This window comes from Takifugu flavidus, chromosome 2 (genome assembly GCF_003711565.1).
Source record: "Takifugu flavidus isolate HTHZ2018 chromosome 2, ASM371156v2, whole genome shotgun sequence".
Lineage (NCBI taxonomy): Eukaryota > Metazoa > Chordata > Actinopteri > Tetraodontiformes > Tetraodontidae > Takifugu > Takifugu flavidus.
This window is the reverse complement of record NC_079521.1, coordinates 12,193,142-12,217,812: the sequence shown is the minus strand read 5'-3', so window position 1 is coordinate 12,217,812 and position 24,671 is coordinate 12,193,142. Positions and strand designations below refer to the sequence as shown.

The 24,671-nt window shown below is 44.4% G+C and overlaps 3 protein-coding genes across 13 annotated transcripts; 2 read left to right on the top strand and 1 right to left on the bottom strand.

The window, feature by feature from the left end:
- The first annotated feature begins 2,294 nt into the window (after positions 1 to 2,294).
- Positions 2,295 to 11,791, top strand: LOC130521629 (RNA-binding protein, mRNA-processing factor 2a). 3 transcript variants are annotated; one of them, XM_057025328.1, is made up of 8 exons: positions 2,295 to 2,781; positions 4,862 to 4,939; positions 5,984 to 6,022; positions 6,195 to 6,257; positions 7,218 to 7,368; positions 8,215 to 8,378; positions 9,590 to 9,662; positions 10,729 to 11,791. In XM_057025328.1, exons 1-7 carry the CDS (start codon positions 2,518 to 2,520, stop codon positions 9,653 to 9,655), a joined length of 825 nt encoding a protein of 274 aa, XP_056881308.1. In that variant the 5' UTR covers positions 2,295 to 2,517; the 3' UTR covers positions 9,656 to 9,662; positions 10,729 to 11,791. The 3 variants fall into 3 exon arrangements, with proteins under 3 accessions (XP_056881308.1, XP_056881310.1, XP_056881309.1); XM_057025329.1 differs by having other exon boundaries at positions 2,301 to 2,781; positions 8,215 to 8,363; XM_057025330.1 differs by lacking the exon at positions 9,590 to 9,662 and having other exon boundaries at positions 2,297 to 2,781; positions 8,215 to 8,363.
- A 1,966-nt stretch (positions 11,792 to 13,757) lies between these two features.
- LOC130521626 (cytoplasmic polyadenylation element-binding protein 1-like) lies at positions 13,758 to 22,049 on the top strand. Of its 9 annotated transcripts, none has more exons than XR_008949394.1 (13): positions 13,758 to 13,917; positions 14,115 to 14,286; positions 16,039 to 16,257; positions 17,406 to 17,635; positions 17,921 to 18,176; positions 18,269 to 18,382; positions 18,774 to 18,878; positions 19,385 to 19,521; positions 19,648 to 19,846; positions 19,941 to 20,035; positions 20,250 to 20,330; positions 20,630 to 21,737; positions 21,902 to 22,049. XR_008949394.1 is itself a non-coding variant. In XM_057025312.1 (13 exons), the coding sequence occupies exons 1-12, from the start codon at positions 13,903 to 13,905 to the stop codon at positions 21,733 to 21,735; spliced, it is 1,668 nt and encodes a 555-aa protein (XP_056881292.1). In that variant the 5' UTR covers positions 13,758 to 13,902; the 3' UTR covers positions 21,736 to 21,737; positions 21,902 to 22,049. The 9 variants fall into 9 exon arrangements, 8 of the variants coding, with proteins under 8 accessions (XP_056881292.1, XP_056881291.1, XP_056881290.1 ...); XM_057025312.1 differs by having other exon boundaries at positions 21,691 to 21,737; XM_057025311.1 differs by having other exon boundaries at positions 14,115 to 14,235; positions 20,630 to 22,049.
- A 789-nt stretch (positions 22,050 to 22,838) lies between these two features.
- Positions 22,839 to 24,369, bottom strand: LOC130521630 (40S ribosomal protein S17-like). The gene is made up of 5 exons (XM_057025331.1): positions 24,223 to 24,369; positions 23,481 to 23,632; positions 23,260 to 23,365; positions 23,099 to 23,164; positions 22,839 to 22,956 (listed from the first exon to the last, which is right to left on the bottom strand). Exons 1-5 carry the CDS (start codon positions 24,223 to 24,225, stop codon positions 22,885 to 22,887), a joined length of 399 nt encoding a protein of 132 aa, XP_056881311.1. The 5' UTR covers positions 24,226 to 24,369; the 3' UTR covers positions 22,839 to 22,884.
- Between the last annotated feature and the right edge of the window lie 302 nt (positions 24,370 to 24,671).

Sequence of the window (24,671 nt, the reverse complement as noted above, 5' to 3'; positions counted from 1 at the left end):
TAATTGCCCCCATGCATAAAAACAAAGAACTTTAGGTGCTGAATAAATGAATAAACATGCAGAGGCTCCGTCAATATTTCATACATGTGGAGTGTTTCTGAAATGACAAACAGAGCGTAACAAAGCATCTTTAAAACTCCAGCAGCTCGGGTCAGCTCCTATTCTGATTTACAAAATCAGACGATGCCTCGTTGAAATTGCATTTTAATTTTCTCTAAAGGGAGAGTGAGAATATGAGGTAACAAAAGAGGATATTCGAAGTAAAAAGCTGTAGGTGAAGCTCATACAGGGAAATCAGGCGACAACTGTCAGATCACCGATTGTGACACTTTATAATGCTGCCAAACACTTAGGAGACCTATGAAAGTCCTGCTGTTAAAAGAGGCCTTTAACAGAAAAAACAAACTAGAACGCCTTTTCAAATCATTTACAGACAGAGACAAATTAAGTCTTGTTAATGACACAGTGCCATTTATTGTGATATTGATATTTACAACATATCTGCATGACAGTAAACACAGCTTCACTATTTTTAGCTCAGATCACTAAAGAATCGCAGAGGGAACGATCTGTCCATCTGTCAGTCCCCTCCGCTACCCAACCCTCCCAGAACCCCCCCACCCCCACCCCCCACCCCTCCCGATTGTGTTCTTATACAAAGTCAGGAAACGCTTTGGCCTTTGAGAGCTGCCTTGTTGTGAGGAAACACACATGCACGCCGGGCGCACGTCCAGGGCCCAACCTTGCTACACAACACCCCCGCCACCACTTATCAGCCAAAAATAACCAAAATACACACAGATGCTATTGTTTAGTTATTGATATTGTATTGATTTAGGCATCTTTGGGAGGGAGGGGGGGCAAAAAGGCCCATTCAAGTCGTGACCTTTGATCTTTTAATGTCTGACCTTCAGAAATCATGATGTTGCAGCGATGCTCCTGAACCACCTTTTTAAAGCCTCTTTCACACAAGAATCCACATTTTTGCTCTTGTTTTTTCCTGCTCTGCCTTTCGAAGGCTGTTCAGTGACACTGGGGTGATGCCTTCCAAAGGGAAGGAATTGGTTCTGTCGCTGGAAACGGCCCCTCACACCTCAGGAGACGGTGAGGAATTTGTTCACGTGACCAAAATAACCAACGTTGAAGAGAACGCAGCATGTTTTCTTCACTCAGACCAAGCAGGTCGCCCGTGAGGGTCCTGCTGCTTCCTGCGTGTGTGTGAACACACCAACTCCTGATCTGCTGTGTGCGTGTGAATGGAGCCAATCAGGAAATTGACCGTTTCGGACATGCAGAAAAGCATCATTTTTTTACAGACAGGCGAAAGGAAATCATTATTCTGACTGATGTAAATGTGATGAGATGAGATTTATCAAATAACCCATTTTTACACATACAAAATGAACCATTTAGGGTGAGACCTACATTTGCATTTGGCTGATATAACACACACATTTGGATAAGGTAAAACAGTAAATACAATTAAAATAATCCATATCATATCCATAATCCCTAAACTGCTCTGCTCTTCCCCTCATTTATCACATTCTTCTATTTTTGTGATTGAATATTTCGTTACTTTCCTTTTTTTTAGTTTATACATTTATATAACATAAGAAACCTTTAAACTGCTGTTGATTTGACAGACAGAAGCTACATGATGCGCAGATGAATGATGCAAAAAACATATTTAAAGTCAATTCTAATTAAAAGCAGATTTTATTCAATTATTTGACGCATCTCCAGCTTTCATCAGTTTTATTTTATTATTTGTGAAGCCATAAAACACTTTGCTACATTATACAAAATTGAATCAAAGCACGTCGCCATGCAAATAAATGTTAGAACATTCAAGTAAAAAAGGGTCATTTTAAATTCAAATATTTTCCCAATCTTTGTAGCGGATGAATACTCTGACAGCAATTGTATATAAAAAAATGTGCCACCTTAAATAATATCGACCAGAATAAAAACAGGTCGATTAAAAAATTTTAAATGAATAAAAAATGTCAGTAATGGGAACCTCAAATCGCGTCTTATAAGCACCCGTTCAGGTGTGGAGGGTCCTGATCTCTGGTTCTGCTGATGTGGCGGCGGAGGGACCGAGTCTCCCTGCAACAGCTGAGGCGGATCTGCGGCCTGATAACGGCCCACAGCGGACTCCAACATAATTGATGACCTAATTGAAAAACAGGGAGGGGTATGCGTGTGTGTGCGAGAGAGGGGGAGAAAGTACGCTACGTGTGTGTGTGTGTGTGTATGTGTGAGAGAATTAGTGAGAGAGTGAGGGGGGACAGGAGGGAGAGAGACGCGCTCCAATGAGAAAAGTTTACTTGTTCTTCCTCCGCACACAGCTGAGGGCATTGATGTGAGCGCAGAGGCTTTCTGGTTTTTACGCGCACTTCTTTTCCCCCTGTCTTTCACCCTCACACACGGAGCACCAAGTCCACCTTCTCACCTTTAGTTTAGCGCGTCTCTGGTCTTTTCTTTCCCCCGTTTTCTCCCTCCCTTTTATGAATGATTCTCTCTCGCAGTACTGCCCCTCAGATCTCCACGGATACCTCGCCGTCCTCGTCCGCACGACCTCACCTCAGCACATCTCTCCTCAAGTTCAAACGCCACCAGGACTTCCACGGCAGCTTCAGGCGCACTTGGGGGAAATACCACCCGGCCAAGAAAGACTTGATCCTTTGCGCAGCAGCAGAAGCCTCCGAGCCGCCCGTCAACATGAGTCTCAAGACCGACGCAGAGCCGAACAACAACGTTTCCATTGAGGAGGAGGTGAGTTTTCTCTCTTTTGCTCCGCCGACCAGAACTTTTCCTCCCATAGAAGTCAAATATTGCAGGTCAAACTGCGTCTTTTCCGGTGAAGAGAGACGATTTAAAAGGGCCAAACCGCAGAAAACTAAAGGACATTTTACAAAATGCTTGTTTTTTTTTTTTTTTTAAGGAATTATTCTATATATCTTTGGGCCGACTGTGACGTCTCTTTAAATTCCAGACTGGACGTCAGCAGGTGTGTAATTATCAAGCACGAAATGAGCCAATTAACGGAAAACTCAAAAATAACGCCCGAAAGTTTAGTCCTCACTGGATGTAAATTATCCGGATAAAACCAAAATTGAGGTGAAAATTGCAAAAAAAAAAAAAAAAAAAAAAATAAATTGATTCAGAGCCGTTTGAGAGAAGTGAATCTAGTGCTTCCGTTTTTGTTTTTGTTTTTTTAAATTTCTTTCGACATCTTTAGTTTATTGTCTTGACATCAGATGTATTTGTTTACAATCAGAAACCAAATAATGGAAATGGTCACTTATTTTAGTAAAAAATAAAAATCCTCTGGGATGTTGGAATGAATAATTTGGAATCAATTTCATATTCGTGTACTAAATAACAGAAGGTAAATTACCTTAAATTCTCATGTGGTTGTGTGTGGCACTTGGTTGGCTTTTTTCTCTTTAATGGCTCCTATGGAGTCACTGAGGGGAGTGTGGAGGCTTTTGTTGGTCCCCCCTTTGTTCCCATTATCTTAGAAGAAAACCACATGGGGCCACTTGACTTTTCTTAGCCTAATTTGTTCTCCTGTTTTTTCTGCTCATAATGAAGGTCAAAGATTAAGCAAACAGGCTGAGTTTTGTTGAAGCCGGAACGTCGGCTCTTTCCTGGATTTCTTCAGTCCAAAGCGGATCTGCAGTGCAGCTCTTATAGGTTGAGATGTGCGCCATCTTCCTCCGTTAAAACATCTCCATTCAGTTTGTGTCCAGCTGTGTCGGCCTTGGATTGTCCTACTTGTGGACTTGTAAAGGCCTGAGAATTGCTGCTGTGCGGCACCTGAAAAATGCCGGCAGGGTTGGGGCCGCGGGTCAGAGGAAGGAAATGGTGTCACGCTGTGCGCTGTTGTCCACTGCTGTTCGTCTGGCAGCCCCCATTGTACTGAAGGCCTCCCCACCAACTGGGGAACTAATGGGCCTCGCACTGCACACTTTGTTTCCTCGGCCGCACAGATCTGCGCCTCAATTTGGTTCTGTGTTCGGCCAGAGCGAACCCTCGAACCAGATCCACCAGAGATCCACCCCGACAACTGTCAACTCACACCAGGCTATGCTGCGCGTTGTCCTCCTATGTGGGGACCCAACCTTGAGGCTCGGGGCCCAGAGATGGGGCTGTTTAATAAATGAGGAAGGGAGAATCAAATATTTATACAATCAAAATGGGTTGGGGTTAACTCCAAACCCTGCTTTATTACTCAGATGATATATATTTTAATCCAGCTCTCTGTAATATAAGCAGCCCAGTGGGAATCATCCATCTTCACTTGAACTTGATGCTTTAAGAGCATAAACATCGTCATAAAACCACTATTTTTGGCTCCAAAGTGACGGATTGCCCTGCTGGTGATGCGGAGGTACTGCAGTTTCAGTGACTGCGTGTATACATTTCTGTTGCTGCAGCTGTCGCCTAAAGATCTGACCACTTACAATCGTACATTTGCTGTTCAAATTCTTTTTTTCCATGGCTTTTCTTTATTAAATGAATGTTTTTCGCGTTCAATTTCAAAGCTAATCATGGTAGGAAGTGAAGCGCTCGTTTGCACTTGCTGCAGTGTCAACTGGGACGGACTCTTCAGAACCGCGGCCCAGTGACTCATTCCCGGTGTTCAGCTGAGAGCCGTTTGTCTCACGGTGATTCCTTCAGAAATAAAGTGGTTTCCTGTTTGTTGAAGTTCTCTAAATCCATCTGTAGTTCAGGACCAGTGATGACAGCTGGGGCCGAGCGTTTGAGAGTTTTCTGCCCTCTTGGTCTCTCAAAGATGTGGAACGGGCCGAATTTTCATCAGGTGACAAACATTTTTTCCTGTGTGCAGGTACGAACACTGTTTGTCAGCGGTTTGCCGGTCGACATTAAACCGAGGGAGCTTTACCTTCTCTTTAGACCATTTAAGGTAAGTGAGATTGTGACTGAGTGGTGATGAGAGATTTTGATGTCTTCTCTAATAGAATCCGATTCTCGGTCTGTATGGTAGCTGCCCCCGCCCCCCAGGTGCTGGAAGTGAGTCATGGAAAGTCTTTAAATCTTAAACAGTTGGTTGATTGTTTAGTTTATCAGCGCTCCTCTTCTTGTAGCGGAATCAAATGATCTCCTGTTAATAGCAGTGTGCATATTTGCATATATGGAAACGAGGCCACGCCATTGTTTGTCTATTGCTCTGGTTTTGGACTGGACTCCAGTTCCACCCCCCCTTCCCTCCCTGTGTCCTACCTAACCAAATTGGAAGCGGTATCCCTTGCACATGGATGATCTTGTGGAATGTGTAAATGAGTAGCCCTCATGATTGGCCAACCAAAGCCCCTCCGTGATCCAGCGCGTCCACCCTGCAGGAAAAGGCTGATTTCCTCTTACATCACTCAGAGATTGTAAAAAAACGCAGGTTTTCTTTTGTTTTCTCGGGTCGCTGTAACTCTTTTCTTCCTGCGGTGTGCAAACATGGCAGCGTGCTGAAATGTGAGTCACTAAAGGTTCTGTGTGTGAAACTTTTTTTTTTATTTTTTTATCATGGACGCTATCCCAGACACTATTTTTCCAGCCCTGCGTAATCTAAAGATGTTACCAAGGATTTATCACGGCCAGCGTGTGTTTTCTATGGCATAAATCTGGATGGGGAGATATCCCATCCATCAATACTCTTCTGGGCTGGACCATCCTTCATTTCTCAGGAATTTCCTCACGCTATAATGGCCCCATCCTGTTTTCAGTAGCGTTGAAGACTAGCGCTCATTGACCTGAGCATATTTGGGCACGTTGAGCTTCTGTTATTATGGATAAACTGTTATAATTGTAATGTGTTACCTGAAACCGCCCATCACAGAAGGATCTGCCTGCCTCAAAATGAAGGCACAGGCAGGTTATTTTTGATTCTAGTTGAGGTGTTCATGCCTGACTTCCTGCATGTGACTGGTGGATAATTGGCTATCTTTCTTCCCTGCAGGGTTATGAAGGGTCACTGATTAAGTTAACGTCAAAACAGGTGAGGTGGCTTCCACTACTTGGAAGAGTTGCTGTAATACTAAACATGTGGCTGAGATGTGCTTTTCAAAGCTAGACTGAACTAATTGCTTCACAGAATAATCCTCATTGACCAGCAGTTTTGTTTAATAGAAATCAGTTCAAACTGCTTGTGTTTATTTTTTACCTTCCAGCCGGTTGGGTTTGTAACCTTTGACAGTCGGTCTGGAGCCGAAGCTGCCAAAAATGCACTAAATGTAAGCAACACCTTGTTTTCCTTCATGTTTTTATCCCTTCGCTGTTTGAATTTTCCCGATTCTGAAGTCTCCTGTATCCATGTGTTGATGTGTTTTAAACCTGAAGGAACCCGTGACTGGCAGAATAAAACTTAATTCTTACCCCCTAAATTTCTCAAAGCCAACCAATTTTGTCTTTTACAATTCAATGGCAGGGCCATTTTTGGAAAGTGACCAGAATCCCGTAGCCTTACGGTAGTTTACTCTGACCTTAATACACATCCTTCTTAGTCTGGTATAGCTCTTTATTTTGCATATCACTGCTTTACTGTGATACTTGTTCTATAGCCACATGTGTAGAATTATTTGGACACATCTTCAGTAGTGTAACCTCTTATTTTGTCACCCAGTAGCCCACAATGGCAGTATCTAACACTCTCTCTCATAGCCTAGCCTTCTTTATGAGCATCACCTCTTAGACACACCAGCAGTCACACACACAGACAACACACAAACACCAAAATACTACTCACCTGCATGTGGGCACAATGCTTAGGGCACAAGAACACAAGCAGGGTTCAGCCACCTCAAAGGAAAGTCTCTCCATCGGCCCTTTTCCTCGTCTCGCCCTCCTCCTGACTCGAGCAGCGGGGCAGGTTCCTCCTCCTGTCAGCCGAAGCTCTCGAGTGCACGAGGAAAAGAGACACAAGCCTGTTCAGGTGTTCCGAGAGCGTATCCTTCGGCTTCGGCATCACCCCGAAAATGTGAGTGAAGGCATCAGGGTGGCGATTTATCATCCCACAGGAGGGCAGAGGAGGTTTAAGCTGGAGGGAAGCTCGAAGGATACATCTGGAATATCGAGGCACGGCTTTAGGAAAGGAGGCCATGAGAGACAGCTGAGCTGCAGCGCCCCCTTTAACTCAGCCCACCTCCCTTACTCTACTATGTCCTCCTTCCTCCCCTCCTGCGTCTCTCCCCCAGGGTATCCGTTTTGACCCCGAAAATCCCCAGACCCTGCGCTTAGAGTTTGCTAAAGCCAACACGAAGATGGCAAAGAGTAAGCTGATGGCCACACCGAACCCCACAAATATCCACCCTGCTCTAGGAGCACACTTCATTGCACGGGACCCATGTAAGTTGTACGGCTGCACCACTCTAGGCTCTCATCCACTCTCACCTTGGCAATACCAGTACTCAGTTTACCTTTCTGTTCCTTTTTTAAAAGCTGATTTGTGCCGTTAAAGGGAAATAATGCGCAGACATTCAAAGACTTGATCTAACAAATGGACTAACTCACCTCCACATGCATGTGTCATCTGGACTCTTGAGACAGCTGCTTTACTTCTGTCCAGCTGGGAAATTCTCAGTCGGCAGTTGTTCCCAGCTCTCTTTGCCTAAACACCTGCTGGATTCACCAGATTTGGACAGGTGACAACAGGATTAGGCTGCACTCGGACCAGATTTCAATCACCGCGCAAACGTAGGCATGTTCAGTAGAGTGAGTGCTTGTGCTGAAATTTTCATGTTGCACGTTCTATAGTATATGGGGTTAAAAGCTGGTGCATTTAAAGTTTGTACTAAAACAGGTTTTTATAAACGTAATATTCTTAGTCAAGAGTCTCGGCAGAGTGCTGGCCAGCACAATAATGACTCCTGTGTGGAATTATATTTGATTTATGCCTGCTGCTGACTGGGGTGAAGGTGAAATTGGCAACAAATCTACTTTCACTTCCAGCCCCAACCAGAAAGGTCGGCCATGACGGATGAAATCTGATCTGAGTGCTGCTCGTCTACAAAATTGACATAAAATAAAACGTGTTATAGAGGTGATAAAGTTACTTCAGTAGGATCAATTGGTGGTAGGTTACAAACCTTTTTAGCCACATTGTGACACAACCCAGGTCCGAAATGAAGCTTTTGAGTGTATCGGCCTGATGTTGAAGCTCGGTCAGCCCTCTGTTTACCTGTACTTCCTCAGATGATCTGACAGGGGCAGCACTGATCCCAGCATCTCCGGATGCCTGGACTCCTTACCCTCTGTACACCACTGAGCTGACTCCAGGCCTCCCTCATGCAGCCTTCCCTTACCCAGCAGCTGCTGCTGCTGCCGCGGCCCTGCACGCCCAGGTGAGGGACCAACCGGTGTGTGTATCTCTTACCTTCACTTTTTTCCCCCCCAGATGCCAGTAGAGGACACTGACGCTGCAACGTAATGTCCAATTGCTGAGACAGAATAGTAAAACAAAGAGGATAAAAGATGCACAACTGGACCGTTTTACTGCACGTGTAAAGTCTGAAGTGACAGCCACAATTTCAAAGGTTAAAATGGAAAATCTGCAGTCTGCCAGCAGTGATGTATATGCAGCACTTTCCTCAAATCCCTCTGATTGTTGTGGTACAAGAACTAGATTTAAGTCTAATCTTTAATGGTGTGTTGGAGGATAAATTGTTTTTGTGGAGTTGTATTTGAGTTATCGAAAATTTCAGGGCATGAAGAATGATCCTGTAGGAGGAGTTGGTTAGCCGCAGCGGTTCTGATCACCTGGAGCGAAGTAGTTTTATTTCTGGCTTCTCACTCGAAATGAAACTGTTTGCAGTGAAATGTTGACATTGTAAGTTAATCGTCTAAATGCTGATGCACTACAGCGGAGGGCAGGACTTGAGTAACAATAGCAATGGAAAATATTTCTCTGGTTGGGTCATTTGGAGTTCATTGTGAGCCAACTTCCTGCTGCAGTGCAATCACGCTGCAGGGTGGGCAGCTCTTACACGGGCCATTTTGTCGGGCACAGGAGGCCGAGGAATGTCAGGTATTCACTTGGAGAAATGGTCCGCGCCGATGGCTGCTCCCGGAGGTGCCAACTTGCTGTCCGTTACTGTTGGACCATAATCAGCGAGCGTAGCCAGATTTAATTGTAGTCTGTTGAAAGAACTGTCAGAAAGCACCTCCCCTCAGAGTTCATGTCCAAGGAACCACTGTCCCCTGGAAGATCTGTTAGACCTCAAGGAAAGATGTCAGACCTCTTATTTAGGGCCCCTGGCCTGTGTAAATCTGCGTCCTGCCAGGTTTTATTGCAGGTGTGGTAAAGATGGAGGGCTCTTATGGAGATGTTGTGTGGAGAGGTCGAGCTCTCAGTCTCCAGCTCTGGTAATTACTTGGGACCATTGTCCTCCGAGCAGCTACAGCACCCCAGTTCCCATGGCTTCAGCGGGCAGGTCTTAAAGGGGCGGTCCTCCAAAACCTGTCTGTCAAAGAGTAAAGTGTCCATTGATTTTAAAAACTGCAGACTTGAGAAGTGCAGGACTGTAGTTTTTGGTCTGGTGTACACATGACTTTGTTTGTGTTTCTTTAGATGCGCTGGTACCCTACTCCCTCTGAGACTTCCCAGCCTGGATGGAAGTCCCGGCAGTTTTGTTAGATATTTAGTGAGTAACCTTTGGTCCAACCGTGTTTTTTACCTGTGATTTGCCAACATTTAACATCTGACTGAAAGTGAAAACTGCAGAATTCAGTGAAAAATGATGCAGCCTGTGAGACTGAACTGTTGCTCAAAGTCTCCATCAGTCTGGCACACCAACAATCCTTTCTCTTCAAATTTGTTGTCGTTCTAAGTACTAATGCCTAAAATACATTTAGAAAGTCTTTTTTAAAATTTCTTCATAGTTTAAGCTAAAATTTAGGCAGTTTTTTTTTATTGCAAGAAATTTCAAATATACATGACCATTCTTTTCACTGTGTATATGTATATTAATTGATGCGTTTTTGTTCAAGGTGAAGATAATTTGAACCCAGCTATAAAGTTGGGAACATTACTTTTATCAGTACACTTACCCTGTATATGCATGCTAATGTTGCAATGTTTCTGCCCTGTTTAGCATTAATTTGACTCTGTAAATACATGAAACGGCAAATACCTGGAGTGGAAATACTCGAGTTGTCATGAAGAACCCTGTCACCTGTATTAGCAGTTCACGCTAACCTTTACCAGCTGTCTATGGCTCCAGACTCGAGCCCAGTTTTATACGTGTATTTTAATGGTTCACGGCCAATCTGCAGGAGGTTGTGGTTTTTATCGGATTACGACAGTGACATTTGTTGATGTGAACACGTCCATAGCTGCAGCCTTGTTTCCTCACGCATAGCTTTGAGTGTGCAGCTCAGGTATACTGGCAGATATTACTTCTGATACCACTGGACCAGATACTTCTGTGTATAGACACTAAAAGTGATCTTTCAAGGTGCCAGGATGCAGGCCTTGAATTATTTTGTTAATGCAAAAAATGTGCATTGAGTAAATTAAATTGATGTAGCGTTGAGGGCTACCGGTTCAGAACTGGTCACGCTTGTGCTCAGGATGGTGAAGTCGGCTCGAGTCTGAAGCCGTCGACTGCTGGGGAAGTTATTGTGAAGCACAGCTTCATCTTCTGTTTTGTCAAATGAAGCCTTTGTTAGCGTGGCTGAGCTAACCCTCTTCCTTTCTGTTCTCTCCAGGCCTCTGGAAACCACACCTTTGTCCAGCTGAAGTGAGGTTTGCCAAGCTCTTCATTAATTTAATCAGGTTTATTTAACGGACAAATGTGCATTACTATAAACAAACAGTATTTATACCTCCTCCCAATTGCCTCCGGTTGGGAGTTTGAGTCGAAACCACCTTGCCGTCGACAATCTTTAGCATTTTCCCGGCGACTATTGCGGTACCACCTTAGCACTTCCAAAAAAAATAAAATAGAAAGTCCTTGTAAACCTCTGGATCATAACTGCTGAGGAAAATTGGAGTAACCGTTGTTAAGCTAGTCCTTCCATGGGTTGCCGCTGCTCCTGGGAGGTTTAGAAGTCATTGCATGTTAGTCTTTTTGGCATGAATTTAGAACGCAGAATTCTGTGTATCCTAATTTTCTTAGTGTTTGTGTTGCCTCTTGGCCTAGACAGCAAAACACTCTTTTTGGGTTTGTTGTTTTCCTGTAGAACCTTGGTCTTACCTCTGTGAAAGCTAGGCTGTTGTGTAAATGGCTTATCTTGCATGGACCTTGTGAATGCCTCCCTATGTTCGATGACAATCCCAGTCCCTCTGATCATATCAGTGTCTGTCATTATTTGAGCAAAGGAAAGTACAAATATTTTTGTACTTTTTGTCTAATGTAATATTTATGCATTTTTATGCAGCTAAATAATGAACATGTATAAGTTGGATGTTTAGTCGTCTCTTGTGTTTTTGGTGTTACTTTTGATCCTATAATCCTGTCAATGTAGTTTTAAAGAGGAAAAAAAGTGCAATTTGTTTAAAGGGGAAGTGGGTATCTGTCAAACATGGTATTCTGAACATGGCTTGTGCCGTTCTGCTAAAATGAGATTGCTGTAAAAGATCTGTCAGAATGTGAAACTGGACTACAAACGTAAAGGGTTGCTTTTTCTGGGGGGTGGGGGCCATTTTGAAATGGAAAGCAGGATTAGTGGAGGAATTTAGTTTGTGGTTTAGAAGATGTTTGTCTTTGTATCTGCTGTGCATAAGATGTAAAAATAAAACCCCATCTTATGAATAAAAGAAGTGAATGCACGTGTGTTTGGACATCTGTCATTTGTTTCTGCAGCGACTCGGATTCTTTGTGCCAGCACAGGGACTGGACCTGCGGACATCAATAATGAAAGGTTTTTCATGGGTAATGCAACATTATATTAGTGTTTTTGGATCATGCGTAGGGCTGACCTCCACACTGCCCCCCTAAGACTCTGCCCAGCCACCCGTGAAGGCTCCTCCAGGGACTCATAAGTGACTGTTCTCAGTATAACCAGCTGCTTGATTGTGGGCTTGGTACCATATTGTGCCATTTATGGTAAATAAATGATGGGTCCTGGCACATCAAAAGCTTCCTTTTACAGCATCACTCAGTCTATCCATCTGTCTGATTAATATTTTTAAAGCAAATATTTCTAAAACAATTTATGGCATTAAGTGTAAAATGAGTAAAAGCCACAATTGCAACAGAATTTGACCTATGGAGGAGTAACAGGTCACTTAACATCGCTGAGAATATTTTGATGGACATGAAATCAATATAGTGCAAAGAAAAACTGGAGATTGGGAGCCATTTTCCTCAGCTGTTTTCATCCAGTTACTCCCCCCCTCCCCCATCTGTGCAGAATCTTCTGTGACTTTTGATTTTTATTCCCAAATTTTAAATATATGGAATATTGGGATCAAGGGATAGAAACTAAATTTGATTAAAATGAGAAATGCACAAAATTCAGTGAGATTTTTATCCCAGTAGTTGATGTCCTGCTCCTATGATACTTGAGCGCAATAAAATGATCAGTTTATAATTAACTGTCGGATTTTACACTGATTTTACAGTATAACGTGCGTGTAAGACCGCTTTGCATCACAATGTCGTGTGCGCACTGGACTCGTGCTTTCCAAATGTACTTTTGAGTTGAACCATGAGACTATCTGCTGTTAATGATCAGGGGTTTGTCGTCCTCTGGTGGTCAGAGAAACCGAAACTCATGCTGGAGTGCGTTAAGATTTTACTGCCCTTACACAAGGTTATAGCCCTTCAAACCATCCAGTCGGATCATTTCAATCTAAATCATATTCTAAATTGCTGCTGCACGAAGGTCCATGCATATATGATTGATACATTACAAATGGAGATACAATCACGTTCATCACCCTGTGTTACACTGTGTTTCTGTATTGTTTCCATTATGGCCTCGTCTCTCCTGAGGCTTTCTGCAGCAGCAGTGGAGTCTGTGTACATTGGAAAATACCTGACTGTCACATTTAATAGATTTTCTGCCTGAAATTTGTAAACACCTAATTTCTGCACACAACTTTGACAATCTCAGGTGGTTCAACTCTTGGTTTCCAAAGCCAAAAATATTGAAGTGTTTTTTTTGTGGTCTAGTGTGTTTGTGATAGTTAATCCGTCATCTAATCGGGGTTACTTTCAGAGACTCTACAACACAGGGGGGTTTCTTCATTTGGGCTGTTTCCTTCATGTGTCCTGCAGCTTCCCTGGAAGACAAAAATAAATAATGACGACACCGTTTACATCCATACTTATTTCCACTTCTCAGGTAAATGTTGGAGAGGTGAGTGAAGTGGCCTTTGCTAGAGTAATTACAGTAATCATATTCTAGTTTTAGTCATGGGGGAAAAGTCAGAACAGGTGGTAATTACAAATGTTTGACATAGAAATGTGGGTTGTTCTGAATAAAATGAATAAATAGAAGGACTTGAAGAACTGTGAGCTTGTAAAAGAGTGACTTCCATGTATGTTCGTTATCTACATGTAATTAGCTATTAGGGAACATATTCTATGTGGCCAGAATTCTCTTGTAAATTACGGAGATAACATTTAAAAAAAACCCAAACAAACCTCAAGATTATTGAAATATAATTTTTAATTGGTAGAAAACGTAAACAATAAACAGAAGTAAACCTTCATTTTCTTAAATCATAAACAGAAACACTCGCGTGCACTGTGTCGGCACACTTTTGAAGTGGGGCACGTGAACACCTCCTGGCCCACGTGCCACTGCCATTGGCCGCGCACACGTTCCCTGAATTGAGCTTAATTAGCCGGTTAGCAGACTTGATAAAATGGCCTTTTAGGTTGCGGCGACGCCTGTTGTTGTGACATTTGTCTTAGGGTGTCAGTCTGCGTCATGGCTTTTTCCTTGGTGAGTGGAAAAACTTAAAATAATTGATTAGCTTAAATCGCTTCCATTTGGCTAACGGTGTGCGCGAGCTAAAAACCGCCAACTTCAGAAGACCTCCTGTTGAAAATAGCCAAGCATTTGATGCCACCTCAACAATTTGTGTTTGTGTTTGAGCCCCGACAGACTTAAATTGGCCCATATTTCACTTTTGACTGCAGAGAACCGATACCCGCAGGCCGGAGAGCTCAGACACCGAATCTCCGGCCTTGTCCACCTGCAGCAACGCGGACATCTTCCGCAGGATGAACACCATGTTGGGCAACGCCCTGGATTTTACCGGTGTGTGCACCACACCCAACAACACTAAAGGGAAGCAGGACATGCTGTGTGGTAAAGTCCGTTTATGCGTTTCTTCCAGGGTTATAACGCAACTTACATTTAATTTCCATTGTCGGCAGCTACATTGCAGCCGTGTTTACGCGACTAAAGGCTAAAGCTAACCCAGCAAGCCCTCAGTTATCCAGCTGCATTTCCCTCTAACACTTTAAGAAAACCAATATAAAAATCCCCTTATATTATTTCTACTGCATTAAAACTGTTAATGAGTTGTGGCGTCTAAAAAGAGTTTGTTTGGGGAACTTTGAGACATAGAAATGATAGGATTGTTGTCAATGTGTGAAGCTAGGGTGCATTTACCGTAATGGTCTTTGTTGACAACTGTGGTCATTGAGTATCTGTAGTGTTAAGTCAACCGATGCCGTCCAACATCACAGAATGAGGTTGGAGGATGTTAACTGTATCTCCAATAAATCATTATTTTGAATAGAGTGGAAAACGTAAGTCTTGCACCACCTTGACATTGAGCTCATGGCCTGGGTGCAGGATGAGAAGGGTTTAAACTTGGAAATGTTGGCATTGCAACACCCAGTTGCAGTTCTTGATATTAAACTGATCCCGACTGTATTTAAGCTTTTATTAAAGTTGAAGAGTTGCATATTTCGGGGTCACTTTCATAGCCAGTGTTTCAATCTGCTCGACTTTGCTCGGCTGCCAGCAGCTGATTCATGCTGCATTGCAGCAGCTCCAGGGTTGGTTTTTTTTTTTTTTCCTGTTGGTAAAATTTGCCAAGCTTTAAGCTCGGCACAGTAACGGTGTCCTTTTCTTGATTCGGCTGCTGACCTACCTGCTCTTGTGAGGAGCAGCCTCAATCAACATAATTCTTTTTTAGGTGAGATGAATTGCCCTTTTCTCCCGGCTCGACATGGTAGCAGAACAGTATTTAGCCATTAGATAAGCGATGCCTGTCTAAATTGTCTTGCTCCAAACGGAGTTAAACTTTGTGCAGCAGCCTCGCTGACCCTCCACCCCTGCCCACTGTTGCTGAATCAGGGCTTCGGCTGGCAGTTGGGTGCTTTCCAGGCTGGGGAGGGAAGGGAGGAGCTGGTGGTTCAACATCTGATCGTCAACATCTGATCAGTCAGCTGCTTCGGCTACGGCGAAACTCTACATGCCTTTTTTTTTTTTTTTTGATCATCCCCTGTTCAGAAATAAGCGCTCTTATTTCCTCCTTTACTTGTTTAAATCTGGTTTAGTTTTGAGCATCAACGCTAAAGTTCTTTAAATCCGGTCTGCTGAGTCACTGCTCCCATGCTGCCTCCCGCCCCAGCCTCCCTCCCTCCCTCCTGTCAGCTCACTCAGGAAACGAGGCTAGATCCAGAGTAAGCAGCAGCAGCAGCAACGGTGGTGACGGCTCTTACATTCACTTGAAGACATGTTGTGCCAGAGGGGAGTGCTTCTCTCAACGAGCCAATAGCTCTGACAGGAATTTTTCATTACTTGTTAGGCTAGGACGCAGGGAGGTGGGGGGGCTGATGTCATTAGCAGGGGTGTGTGGATGCATCAGCAGCCATGTCACATGCTGCTAGGTAGGTCAGTGATGTGGATGGAGATGCATGGCTGTTCCACCGAGCGCAGAGGCAGCAGGTTAGCTTCCCGTCAGGCAGGGTAGGGCGAGACATGAGGGAAGGATTATGGATTCTTCCTTAGTAATGTGTTGACTGTCTGTTTCTGTGTGACACAGATTTAACAGCTCATTTAACAGTTCTATTTCTGTTTCTCTGAACTGGACCTCGGACCCAAAAGAGTCGGAGCTGGCTGCAGTGGGCAGCAGGAGGATGCTCTTCCCCAACTGTGGTGTGCCTGGCTCCGAGGAGATGGCATCATCCAGGGCGCCGCCGGGTGTCACAGACCTGGGCCTGGGCCTCCAATCTCTGCGGCTGTCTGGATGGGACAGACCCTGGAGCAACCAGGACACGGACATTCACGCGTCCCCCTCCCAGGTCCAGACCAGCTCCCCATCTAGTGAGTATCGTTTCTTCTTAGTTTGACAGAGTAAGCCCTGAATTTGGACTTTTAGATCGTACAGCGCTCGGATGTTTTGTGCTTTTATTCACGTAGCCCTCATTTTTGTGACGTGTCATTAAAGGGACTGAGTGGGAACAGGCTGTCACATCACCAGGGAGGATGATGTAGCATTTTTGTGTTGCTGCATCCAGCAGTCATGACATTATAATGGTGCTTGTCTTCCACCTGTAGTTTACATTTTATCAGCTTCTCTCACCTGTTGCTAGAACAGATACTTGTTTCATTTTTTTATATAAACTGAAAATGGGATCAAGCCCCCCCCCCCACCCTTGGTTAACATACAAACACGTGAGCATTTTCGGTTGCCAGCTTGTCACGAGTCATCTGTGAACTAACCGTGCATAACTTAAATTAGTTTTCTAAACTGGGCCTGTGACAAAGTGGGCCAGATTTTGAAAGCTGCCCAGAGCAGAATAATCCTGTCGCAGGCTCATGTCTGCATAGATGTGTCAGTAGCTCCTTGGCTGTCTTGTTTCCTAAATGGGCACCAAACCACTGAATGGCTGTATTTACTGTCTGAGCACAGTTTAAAAATAAAACTGCAGATGAACAAAACCAGTAAAGACTTGGTGGTTTGAAAGGCCCGATTGTCCTGAGACGCTGGTTAGAACTCTTGCTAAGCAGTGCTGCTGCAGAATTTGGTGCAGATGTGACTGTCTGCTGGAGCCCTCCTGCGTGGTTATTTTGGATGGAGACTGTTTCAATATCCTTTGTACTTCCCGTGGAAACGAAGGTTTGTGCTGCTTAAGATTTTCTCTAGAACAAATGCACTTTTTTTTTTTTTTTTTTTAAAAGTGACTTGGCATTTTTTTATGGGTAATCTTTGATTCTGTGAGACATTCTTTGGTCATTGTCAGTGTTGGATGCGTGTGTGAGCACACTCGCCCTCAGTCACTGAAAGAATTGACCAGACGCCACAATCGTTGAGTCTATGCTAAAGTCGGGCGGCTCAGGCTTTACGTCATCTGCAGATTTACGACTGGTTTAGTCTTTGTCCTTATTGTCCCTTCATTGGCTTGAAGGGTTTGGCATACCTCCATTTTTATTTTTCAGATGATTGCTGACAAATTTTGCTGTCCCTCCAGTGCTTGGTCTGCTGAACAGCCCCTTCAGTAGCATCCTAGGAAAACCACCTGGCTACCTGCCCCCCGAGTCCATGAGCTTGACTCCGGACTTCTTGGAAAAGTTCCCCAGCATGGCTCGCATGGCAAACCGGCTGGACTCGAGCTCCTTTTTAGACTCTCGCTCCAGCAGTCCCGAAGACTCGGAGACCAGCGGCTTCAGCTCTGGCTCAGACCACCTCTGTGACATGTTGGTGAGTACTTAACAATTCACTGCTACAGTTTTGTTTGGAGACTATCAATTGGTTCCTTAAACATCCAAACTACTGTCTCAATGTTTTATTGACTACACAGAAACTACATAATATTGGCTAGAAAAGATCTGGTTCAGTTGTCCTGTTGCATCAGTGTTGACGCTAAATTGTCATAATGATGGAATCTTGGATTATGTGATCATGTAGATTTGTTCAAATTGCCTTAGCAGCCTGTAGCACCCACCGCTCGGCATCACTTCTGGTAAGAATGTGTTTTCTCTGCAGTCCACTTTGCGGATTTCCCCTCCCCTGCCTTATCTCGCTTCAAACATGCAGAAGGATCTGCTGCGACTGGGCTCCCGTCTAGATCCACAGGACTCCAGCTCTCCTCTGACTCCACCGTCTAGTGCCAGCCCTGCCTCTTCAGCCCTTTCCCGCCGCTGGCGTTCTGGCTCTCCATGGCCCGGTGCCGACATGCTTGAGCAGTCAGACGACACCTTCAGCATCGAGAGAGAGGCTCGGCTGCACAGACAGGCTGCAGGTATGAGAAATGCCTCAAAACGCAACCATTGAATATCTGCCAGTCCTGTCGGGCTTTGAGGATGGAGGCCTGAATCTCTTTGAACTCCTCAGCTGTTAATGAAGCCACCTTCACCTGGAGTGGTCAGCTGCCTCCCAGGAACAACAAGGATCCTCTGTATTCCTGCAAGGTCTTTCTCGGTGGCGTTCCCTGGGACATCACAGAAGGTAACGATGACCCGGTTTGGTTTTTCCTGCCCATGAGAACCAGTATTGGTGGTAGTGCTCTTAGGTGCTGTATCCATTCCTACTTCAGTAAAACTTGGATGAGCAGGATTGTGTCTAAACTTCTTAATTTATGAAGGGATACGTGATTGATCCATCAATATATTTTGGATTTCTTCTAAATTCTCAGGGAAAACTCTGGCTATGCATGTTTATGCAAATGTGATCCTTTTTACTTGTGGTGAAATAACCAAATGGCATGTTGAGACACAAATGGGTGCTTCATCCATATGTAACTCAATGTTTGAGGGATTCATTTTGCTTCAGTTTGAACTATCCACCAACACTAAATCCAGGCTGCTCAGCTTGAACCATCCCTCTCACTGTGTCACAGCTGGCCTGGTCAACACCTTCAGTGCCTACGGCCCTCTGAGTGTGGAGTGGCCGGGTAAGGATGGAAAACACCCTCGCTGTCCTCCCAAAGGTAATGTGGCTAAAGGTAAGGTAAACCGGTAGGCTAATTTTTAATTTGTGGATTCCTGGTGGCACTGGTGGGTGCATGGCACATTGGTGAGTCTGACCCCTCAAACTGTTTGGGTAATGAAAACATGGAGGTAGATTCAGGAAGGGTGGTGACTTTCACTGTTCAATGTAGGACAAGGTATTCTTGGTTGTGGAACTCTGGGATTTTCAAATTTATATTCCCTCTTTTAGCATCTGCTTGACTCTCTAATCCCCCGGTGCTGGTTTTATGGCTCCTGGGGGCCTACTTTAGGCAGATACGTACTGGACAGAACATCACCTCCTGAAATGTCTCGATATAAAAACTACCAATAGATATTTTTGAGACTTCAGTGCAGCTGTTGACTAGTATTTTACTTGCATCCTCAACACGACCGCTCTACTTACTGAGCTCCAGGACAGTGTTAGTGCAGCAAAGCTGGCCCTCGCTGCGCCGGGTTAGTGGTGCTGAGGGAGTCCAGTAAAGCAGCGTTTGCTTTGCAGGGTACGTCTACCTGGTGTTTGAAAGTGACAAGTCCGTGCGTGCGCTGCTCCACGCCTGCTCCCAAGACCCCTTTCACCCCGAGGACAACCGAGAGTACTACTTCAAGATGTCTAGCCGCAGGATGCGATGCAAGGACGTGAGTAGAAGCCAACCAGGCGAGACACGAGGATCCACCTAAGCTAAGAAATCTTGGGTCACGGGACCCTCAGCATGCGCTTCTGTTCTGTGGTACCGTTGATATGGCTGCTTGTTTCTGCTCCAGGTCCAGGTGATCCCCTGGGTGATCTCGGACAGCAACTACGTGCGCTGTCCAGCCCAACGTCTGGATCCGAGTAAGACGGTGTTTGTGGGCGCCCTGCACGGCATGCTGAACGCCGAGGCGCTGGCCAGCATCATGAACGACCTCTTTGGAGGGGTCATGTACGCCGGCATCGACACGGACAAACACAAGTACCCCATAGGTGAGTTGAGACGCTCGTCAGCAGCTGTCCAGATATATTTTCAACTCCTGCCCATCAGCCAGAAAGTGTAGAAACAAAGTGACTGATTTTACAGGTTCTGGTCGTGTCACTTTTAACAATCAGCGCAGTTACCTGAAGGCTGTGTGCGCCGCGTTTGTTGAGATCAAAACGCCCAAGTTTACAAAGAAGGTAAAAGTGCCTTAAGTTGTTGTTATGGTCTCAGTTGGCATCAGTACTGATGGGAGTAAATTGTTTCAGATGTTCAGAATATCCAGTTTGAAGAAAGAACACATTAAAGCTTTAAGATTTCTCAATTGAATAAATATAGTTGAGTTCTGGGGTCAGGAGGATGTTTGCTGGTAGGTTTGCCTCGCTCTTGAAATCATCCTTTTCTATAACTCAGGTCCAGATTGATCCTTACCTGGAAGACTCCATGTGTCAGGTTTGCCTCCGCCAACCTGGGCCTTTCTTCTGCAGAGACCAGGTCAGTCCAATCTGCAGTAATAAACCTTCCAGTCTGTCAATATAGATTAGATTGCATCTTAAATATATCCTGGTACTGCCCTCATAGTCATGGTGAAGAATCAGCAACTTTCTTCTTTTAAAGCTGCGCTTTGAAAATGATATAAATAGGAAACCAGTTAAACGTTGGACACCGTCTCCAGAACAAAACATTTGTCATCCGTTTGCCTGTAAAGACTTTGCATGAATGCAGGTTTTGTAGCATGTCTGAGCTGTTGGCCAGGAGTGTTGACCCCTGTGACTCGGCCACTCTGACTCCAGGCCTGCTTCAAGTACTACTGCCGCTCCTGCTGGCACTGGCAGCACTCCATGGACATCTTGAGCAACCACCGGCCCCTCATGCGCAACCAGAAGAACAGGGACTCCAGCTAGAGCGGACGGATCCAAACCCTCCGAAGGGCCAGAGGAGGAGCCCCCTCTGTTCAGGGGCGAGGCTGCCTGCCAAGGAGAGCACGTGTGCCGCCTGTCCCTCGGTGCGAGGGCACCCCGGCACTACACCAGGCACTGGGATATCACTGTAGAAAATGTTCACTTTTGCACTTGCTACCTTTTTGCTGTTGTTCACAGTGGCACTATGCACAGTGACTTTGGGAGCGACGAGGGGCCCTTCACACTTGCATTTTCCCCCCCAGACTTGTGGCCAGAGATGGGAGTCAGCCTGTGGTTAAGAAGTGGATGAAAAATCCCATTTCTTTATTTTTTTTTTTTTTTGGTTTTCTTTACATGTGTTGCATAGTGAAGAGCAATCACGCAAGTCTCATTGCCGTTCATTGGCAAACGCCATACAGTGCCTTTAAATTTTTAGTTTTTCCCCCCCCCTTTCCCGTACCCCCAGTTGGCATCCGTTTTTTCCTGTGCAGGCCGGCTGGTGTTTCTTACTTTTGTGACCTGAATGTTGAGCTTCATTTAACCAGTCGCATTTCAGACATTTTTACGCAGTTTTTTACTAATTTGTACACAACGGTTTTAAGTCATGACATGAAAATTTTTGAACAGAATTCTACCAGGTGGCTGATGGGAGAACCCCCTTTTTAGTTTTGGTTTTTTTTTTCTTCCTCAAACATTTTTCTGTGGCTTTTTTGTTTTAAAATCGCCCTCCCAAATTTAAACTGAATTGGCACAAATGTTGGAAAGTGACTTTAAACTCTGTTAGTCCAGGTAGATTAAATGTACATCGTACTGGATACAATTCTACTCCAACCATCAATTTCTCAAGACTAGAGCGAATGAACAATTAACATGCGCAGTTTTGATTTTTTGCACTTTTTAATTTGCACGTTTGGAGAGGTGGCAAATGTTTTTTAATCACTTTTTTACATCAGCAGGGGGACGTGCCTGGGTTGGGACAGCTGCTTGTTTCCTGTTGAATGTAAGAACTTCCACTGAGCTGATAAAATCTATCCAGTGCTTGAGTAGACCCCAGTAGAATGATTCCATGCTTTCTTATCCCATTTTTGCCTTCCCTGTTCCAGTTGGATATAAATGCATAAATAAGCTGTGCCAAAGACCAACGTGTCTTTTCTCTATCATTAGGTTTCGTCATGCTGAGCTTGTTGTCTCTTTTAGCCCAGCTGCTTTTTAGAGTTCTCAAAGTCTACCTCATTGTGGTCTGCCAAGTTTGCTGCTACTTACAGTTGTGGAATATGTTCAGATTGGGCACAATAAAGGTGTTTAAGCATTATTGCTCATGTCTGGATTCTTTCATGGCTGTAAAGGTTTTTACTGCCCTTGTGGGTGTTGGTGCGTCACTGAGCTGCAGAACAGTTTCTACACGCCGGCTGCTTTGGGCAATGGTTAACAACCCAGAAAAATGTTGCCTCTAGCTTAAGACTACCGAAGTGAGATTTCAGGAGGTTATTCTACAGCTCCTGGTTTTATTCAGCCCGTCTGAGATTCTTCAAATCACTGGAAATGAATAGTTGCACTTAGAACTTTGATCTAAATGTCCCATAGGCTTTTGTCTTAAAAAAAACAAATACAAATCTGCTCCCCACAACTCTTAATGTTGTGTTGCTACATAGTTAATTCTCATGACCTGATGACTCAGGATGATTCAATAAGCCTGAAAATTGCTAATTTGTTTGAAAGCTGAAATATCCTGGTAGAGCAGCTGTCATCAACCCATTCCCACAAGGCCCAGTCTAGCTGGGTTTTCTGTCCTACCAGGAAGGCACCAGTTTGGGATCCCGCGCTGCGTCAGAAACATGCACTCCTGAGTAGGCTTGAGCGAACTACTTGACACACAAGTGTCTTTTTGCAGTGGATTATGGGATACACCGAGCACTTTGCATAGTGTACAGTGATCCTCGCTTGGACCGTTGGCATACCTGCTATAGATTGTAATATATGGGGGTGGTTTCAGACCGCGCTGCTTTTCCTCATGAAAGCAGTTTTCTACCTGGCTGGACTCCATCTTGTGGGAGTTGTAATTTCAAATCAACAGTATTTGGCAAGCACAGATGACCCCAGATTTTAATGACAAGGTTTTATTACTTGAATCATAACAGGATTCTGCATCATCGTGGGGTTCGGAAGTCCATTCCAACAGATGGCTGAGTGACTTGAAGTTTAGAAAGACCTCCAAAATCCTGCAGGATGAATTTGATTCCAGTGAACACGATTAAAGGGTCAATTTGAACTCCAAAGTTACTCAAAACACATTTTCGTATTGAATTGGTAGTCATTCAGGAAGGGTTGTCAATGGCTGCTTTTCTACACTTTTACACTCACCAGCAACTTGAGCATTTCTTTGGTGTCTGTGTCGACCTCGATGAGCTCCCGATCCAGAGCAGAAATCTAGAGGACAAAAGGAAGATGTTTTGCCATGTATTAAGCCCACAGAGAGACAGACATTGGAGCAGACATGTCACTGCTGGAGTGTGTGAGCTGACCTCGGGGACGTAGTTGTCCCTCCTCTCCCTCTCCTCCTCCTGCAGCTTGATGGAGATTCCTCTGACTGGACCACGTTGGATACGCTTCATCAGGTGTGTCACATAGCTACGACAGACAGACGCGGCACAAATCTGCTTCAATTGTTTGTTCACATTTTGCTGTATCAGTTCAGTTTTACTACATCTGTTCCATAAACACAAGGGTTTTATTCTTTACTCACCCAGCGATCTTGTTGCGCAGAGGTTTGCTGGGGATGATGGCGATATCCTCACACACTCTCTTGTTGGTGTGGAAGTCATTGCCCAGGCGAGTGTAATACTTCTCTATGATGACCCTGGAGGCCTTCTTCACCGTCTTGGTCCTGACTCGTCCCTGAGGAGAAATCAGCAATAAATCAAAAGACTGGGCCACAGACAAGGAAAACTCAAAGAGGTGTCTTCTATTTTCTACACAAAGCTATTTAAATTAGTTTTAAGTGGCGAGTGGGCAGAGGAAGGTTAAATCCCCGAATATTAGTGAAAGCTTTCCTGACCACGAAATATCTCCCTTCACATTTAATTGATTACCGTGGTTCCTCAAGATCAGCTTAAAAGCACTGAGAACGAGCCATGAAAGCCATATACTTTATACATTTTTTTTTACAATTCATTTCAGATGCAATCTCAAGGCAAGAATGACAGTGCTTGAAATCAAATTTATAAGAAAAGATTTATTCGTGTGTACTGATGATAATCTTTTATTTTTGTGCTATTCACACATTAGCCTGTTAGCTTGTATCATTAAGCATTTACACATTTTTGTACTTAAAACCAGGGAAGTGCATGGAAATTTTTGCGATCCTAAGATCCTTGTATAGTAAGAGCTCAAATAGGGGCCGATAGTCGCTTGGTTGGCCGACAGACAGCGAGGATTGAGACAGACTGTGAGCGCTGCAGAAACTAGCCGTGCCGGTCGGTACCCACCATCTTGACTTGAACCGTAGAAGAGAGGTACCGGAAGTTGACACAGGAACTTTATACGTCACAACTAATGTTCCACTTTATCGACAACGCCTTCTAGCGGCAATACAGGGGAACTGCAGAAATAGATTGCTCGCCCATACCACAAAACGGTTGTTTATTTTGTTAAACACTGTCCACTAAAAACACAAAATTCAACACTACAAAACATAAATTACACCACTGTCAGCTTTACTCAAACGTGCAGATTTTTAACTGTGAAATCAGGCCGTAGCCACGGTAACGGACGCCAGCCTGAAAGCCACACAAGGCAGCGGCATCTGCCAGTGCTGCCACCAGGTGGACAGAAAAAGACATGACACCTCTGCAAATGTCAGCCCTCGATGCGTCTCATTGTGGACAGAAAAAGGCAGATTTTAAATAAACAAAAAATTGTCCTGTTGTATGTAATT

What these genes read in the sequence shown, in the direction of transcription:
- LOC130521629 (XM_057025328.1), top strand. Translation starts at nt 2,518, where the DNA reads ATGATTCTCTCTCGCAGTACTGCCCCTCAGATCTCCACGGATACCTCG. An exon ending in TTCTCTTTAGACCATTTAAG is followed by an intron (nt 4,940 to 5,983) that starts GTAAGTGAGATT and finishes TCTTCCCTGCAG; the next exon opens with GGTTATGAAGGGTCACTGAT. An exon ending in CTTCATTGCACGGGACCCAT is followed by an intron (nt 7,369 to 8,214) that starts GTAAGTTGTACG and finishes GTACTTCCTCAG; the next exon opens with ATGATCTGACAGGGGCAGCA.
- LOC130521630 (XM_057025331.1), bottom strand. An exon ending in GGGACAACTACGTCCCCGAG is followed by an intron (nt 23,165 to 23,259) that starts GTCAGCTCACAC and finishes TTTGTCCTCTAG; the next exon opens with ATTTCTGCTCTGGATCGGGA. An exon ending in AAGAAATGCTCAAGTTGCTG is followed by an intron (nt 22,957 to 23,098) that starts GTGAGTGTAAAA and finishes TTCATCCTGCAG; the next exon opens with GATTTTGGAGGTCTTTCTAA.
- LOC130521626 (XM_057025309.1), top strand. An exon ending in GCTGCACAGACAGGCTGCAG is followed by an intron (nt 18,177 to 18,268) that starts GTATGAGAAATG and finishes TGAACTCCTCAG; the next exon opens with CTGTTAATGAAGCCACCTTC. An exon ending in CAAAGGTAATGTGGCTAAAG is followed by an intron (nt 18,879 to 19,384) that starts GTAAGGTAAACC and finishes TTTGCTTTGCAG; the next exon opens with GGTACGTCTACCTGGTGTTT.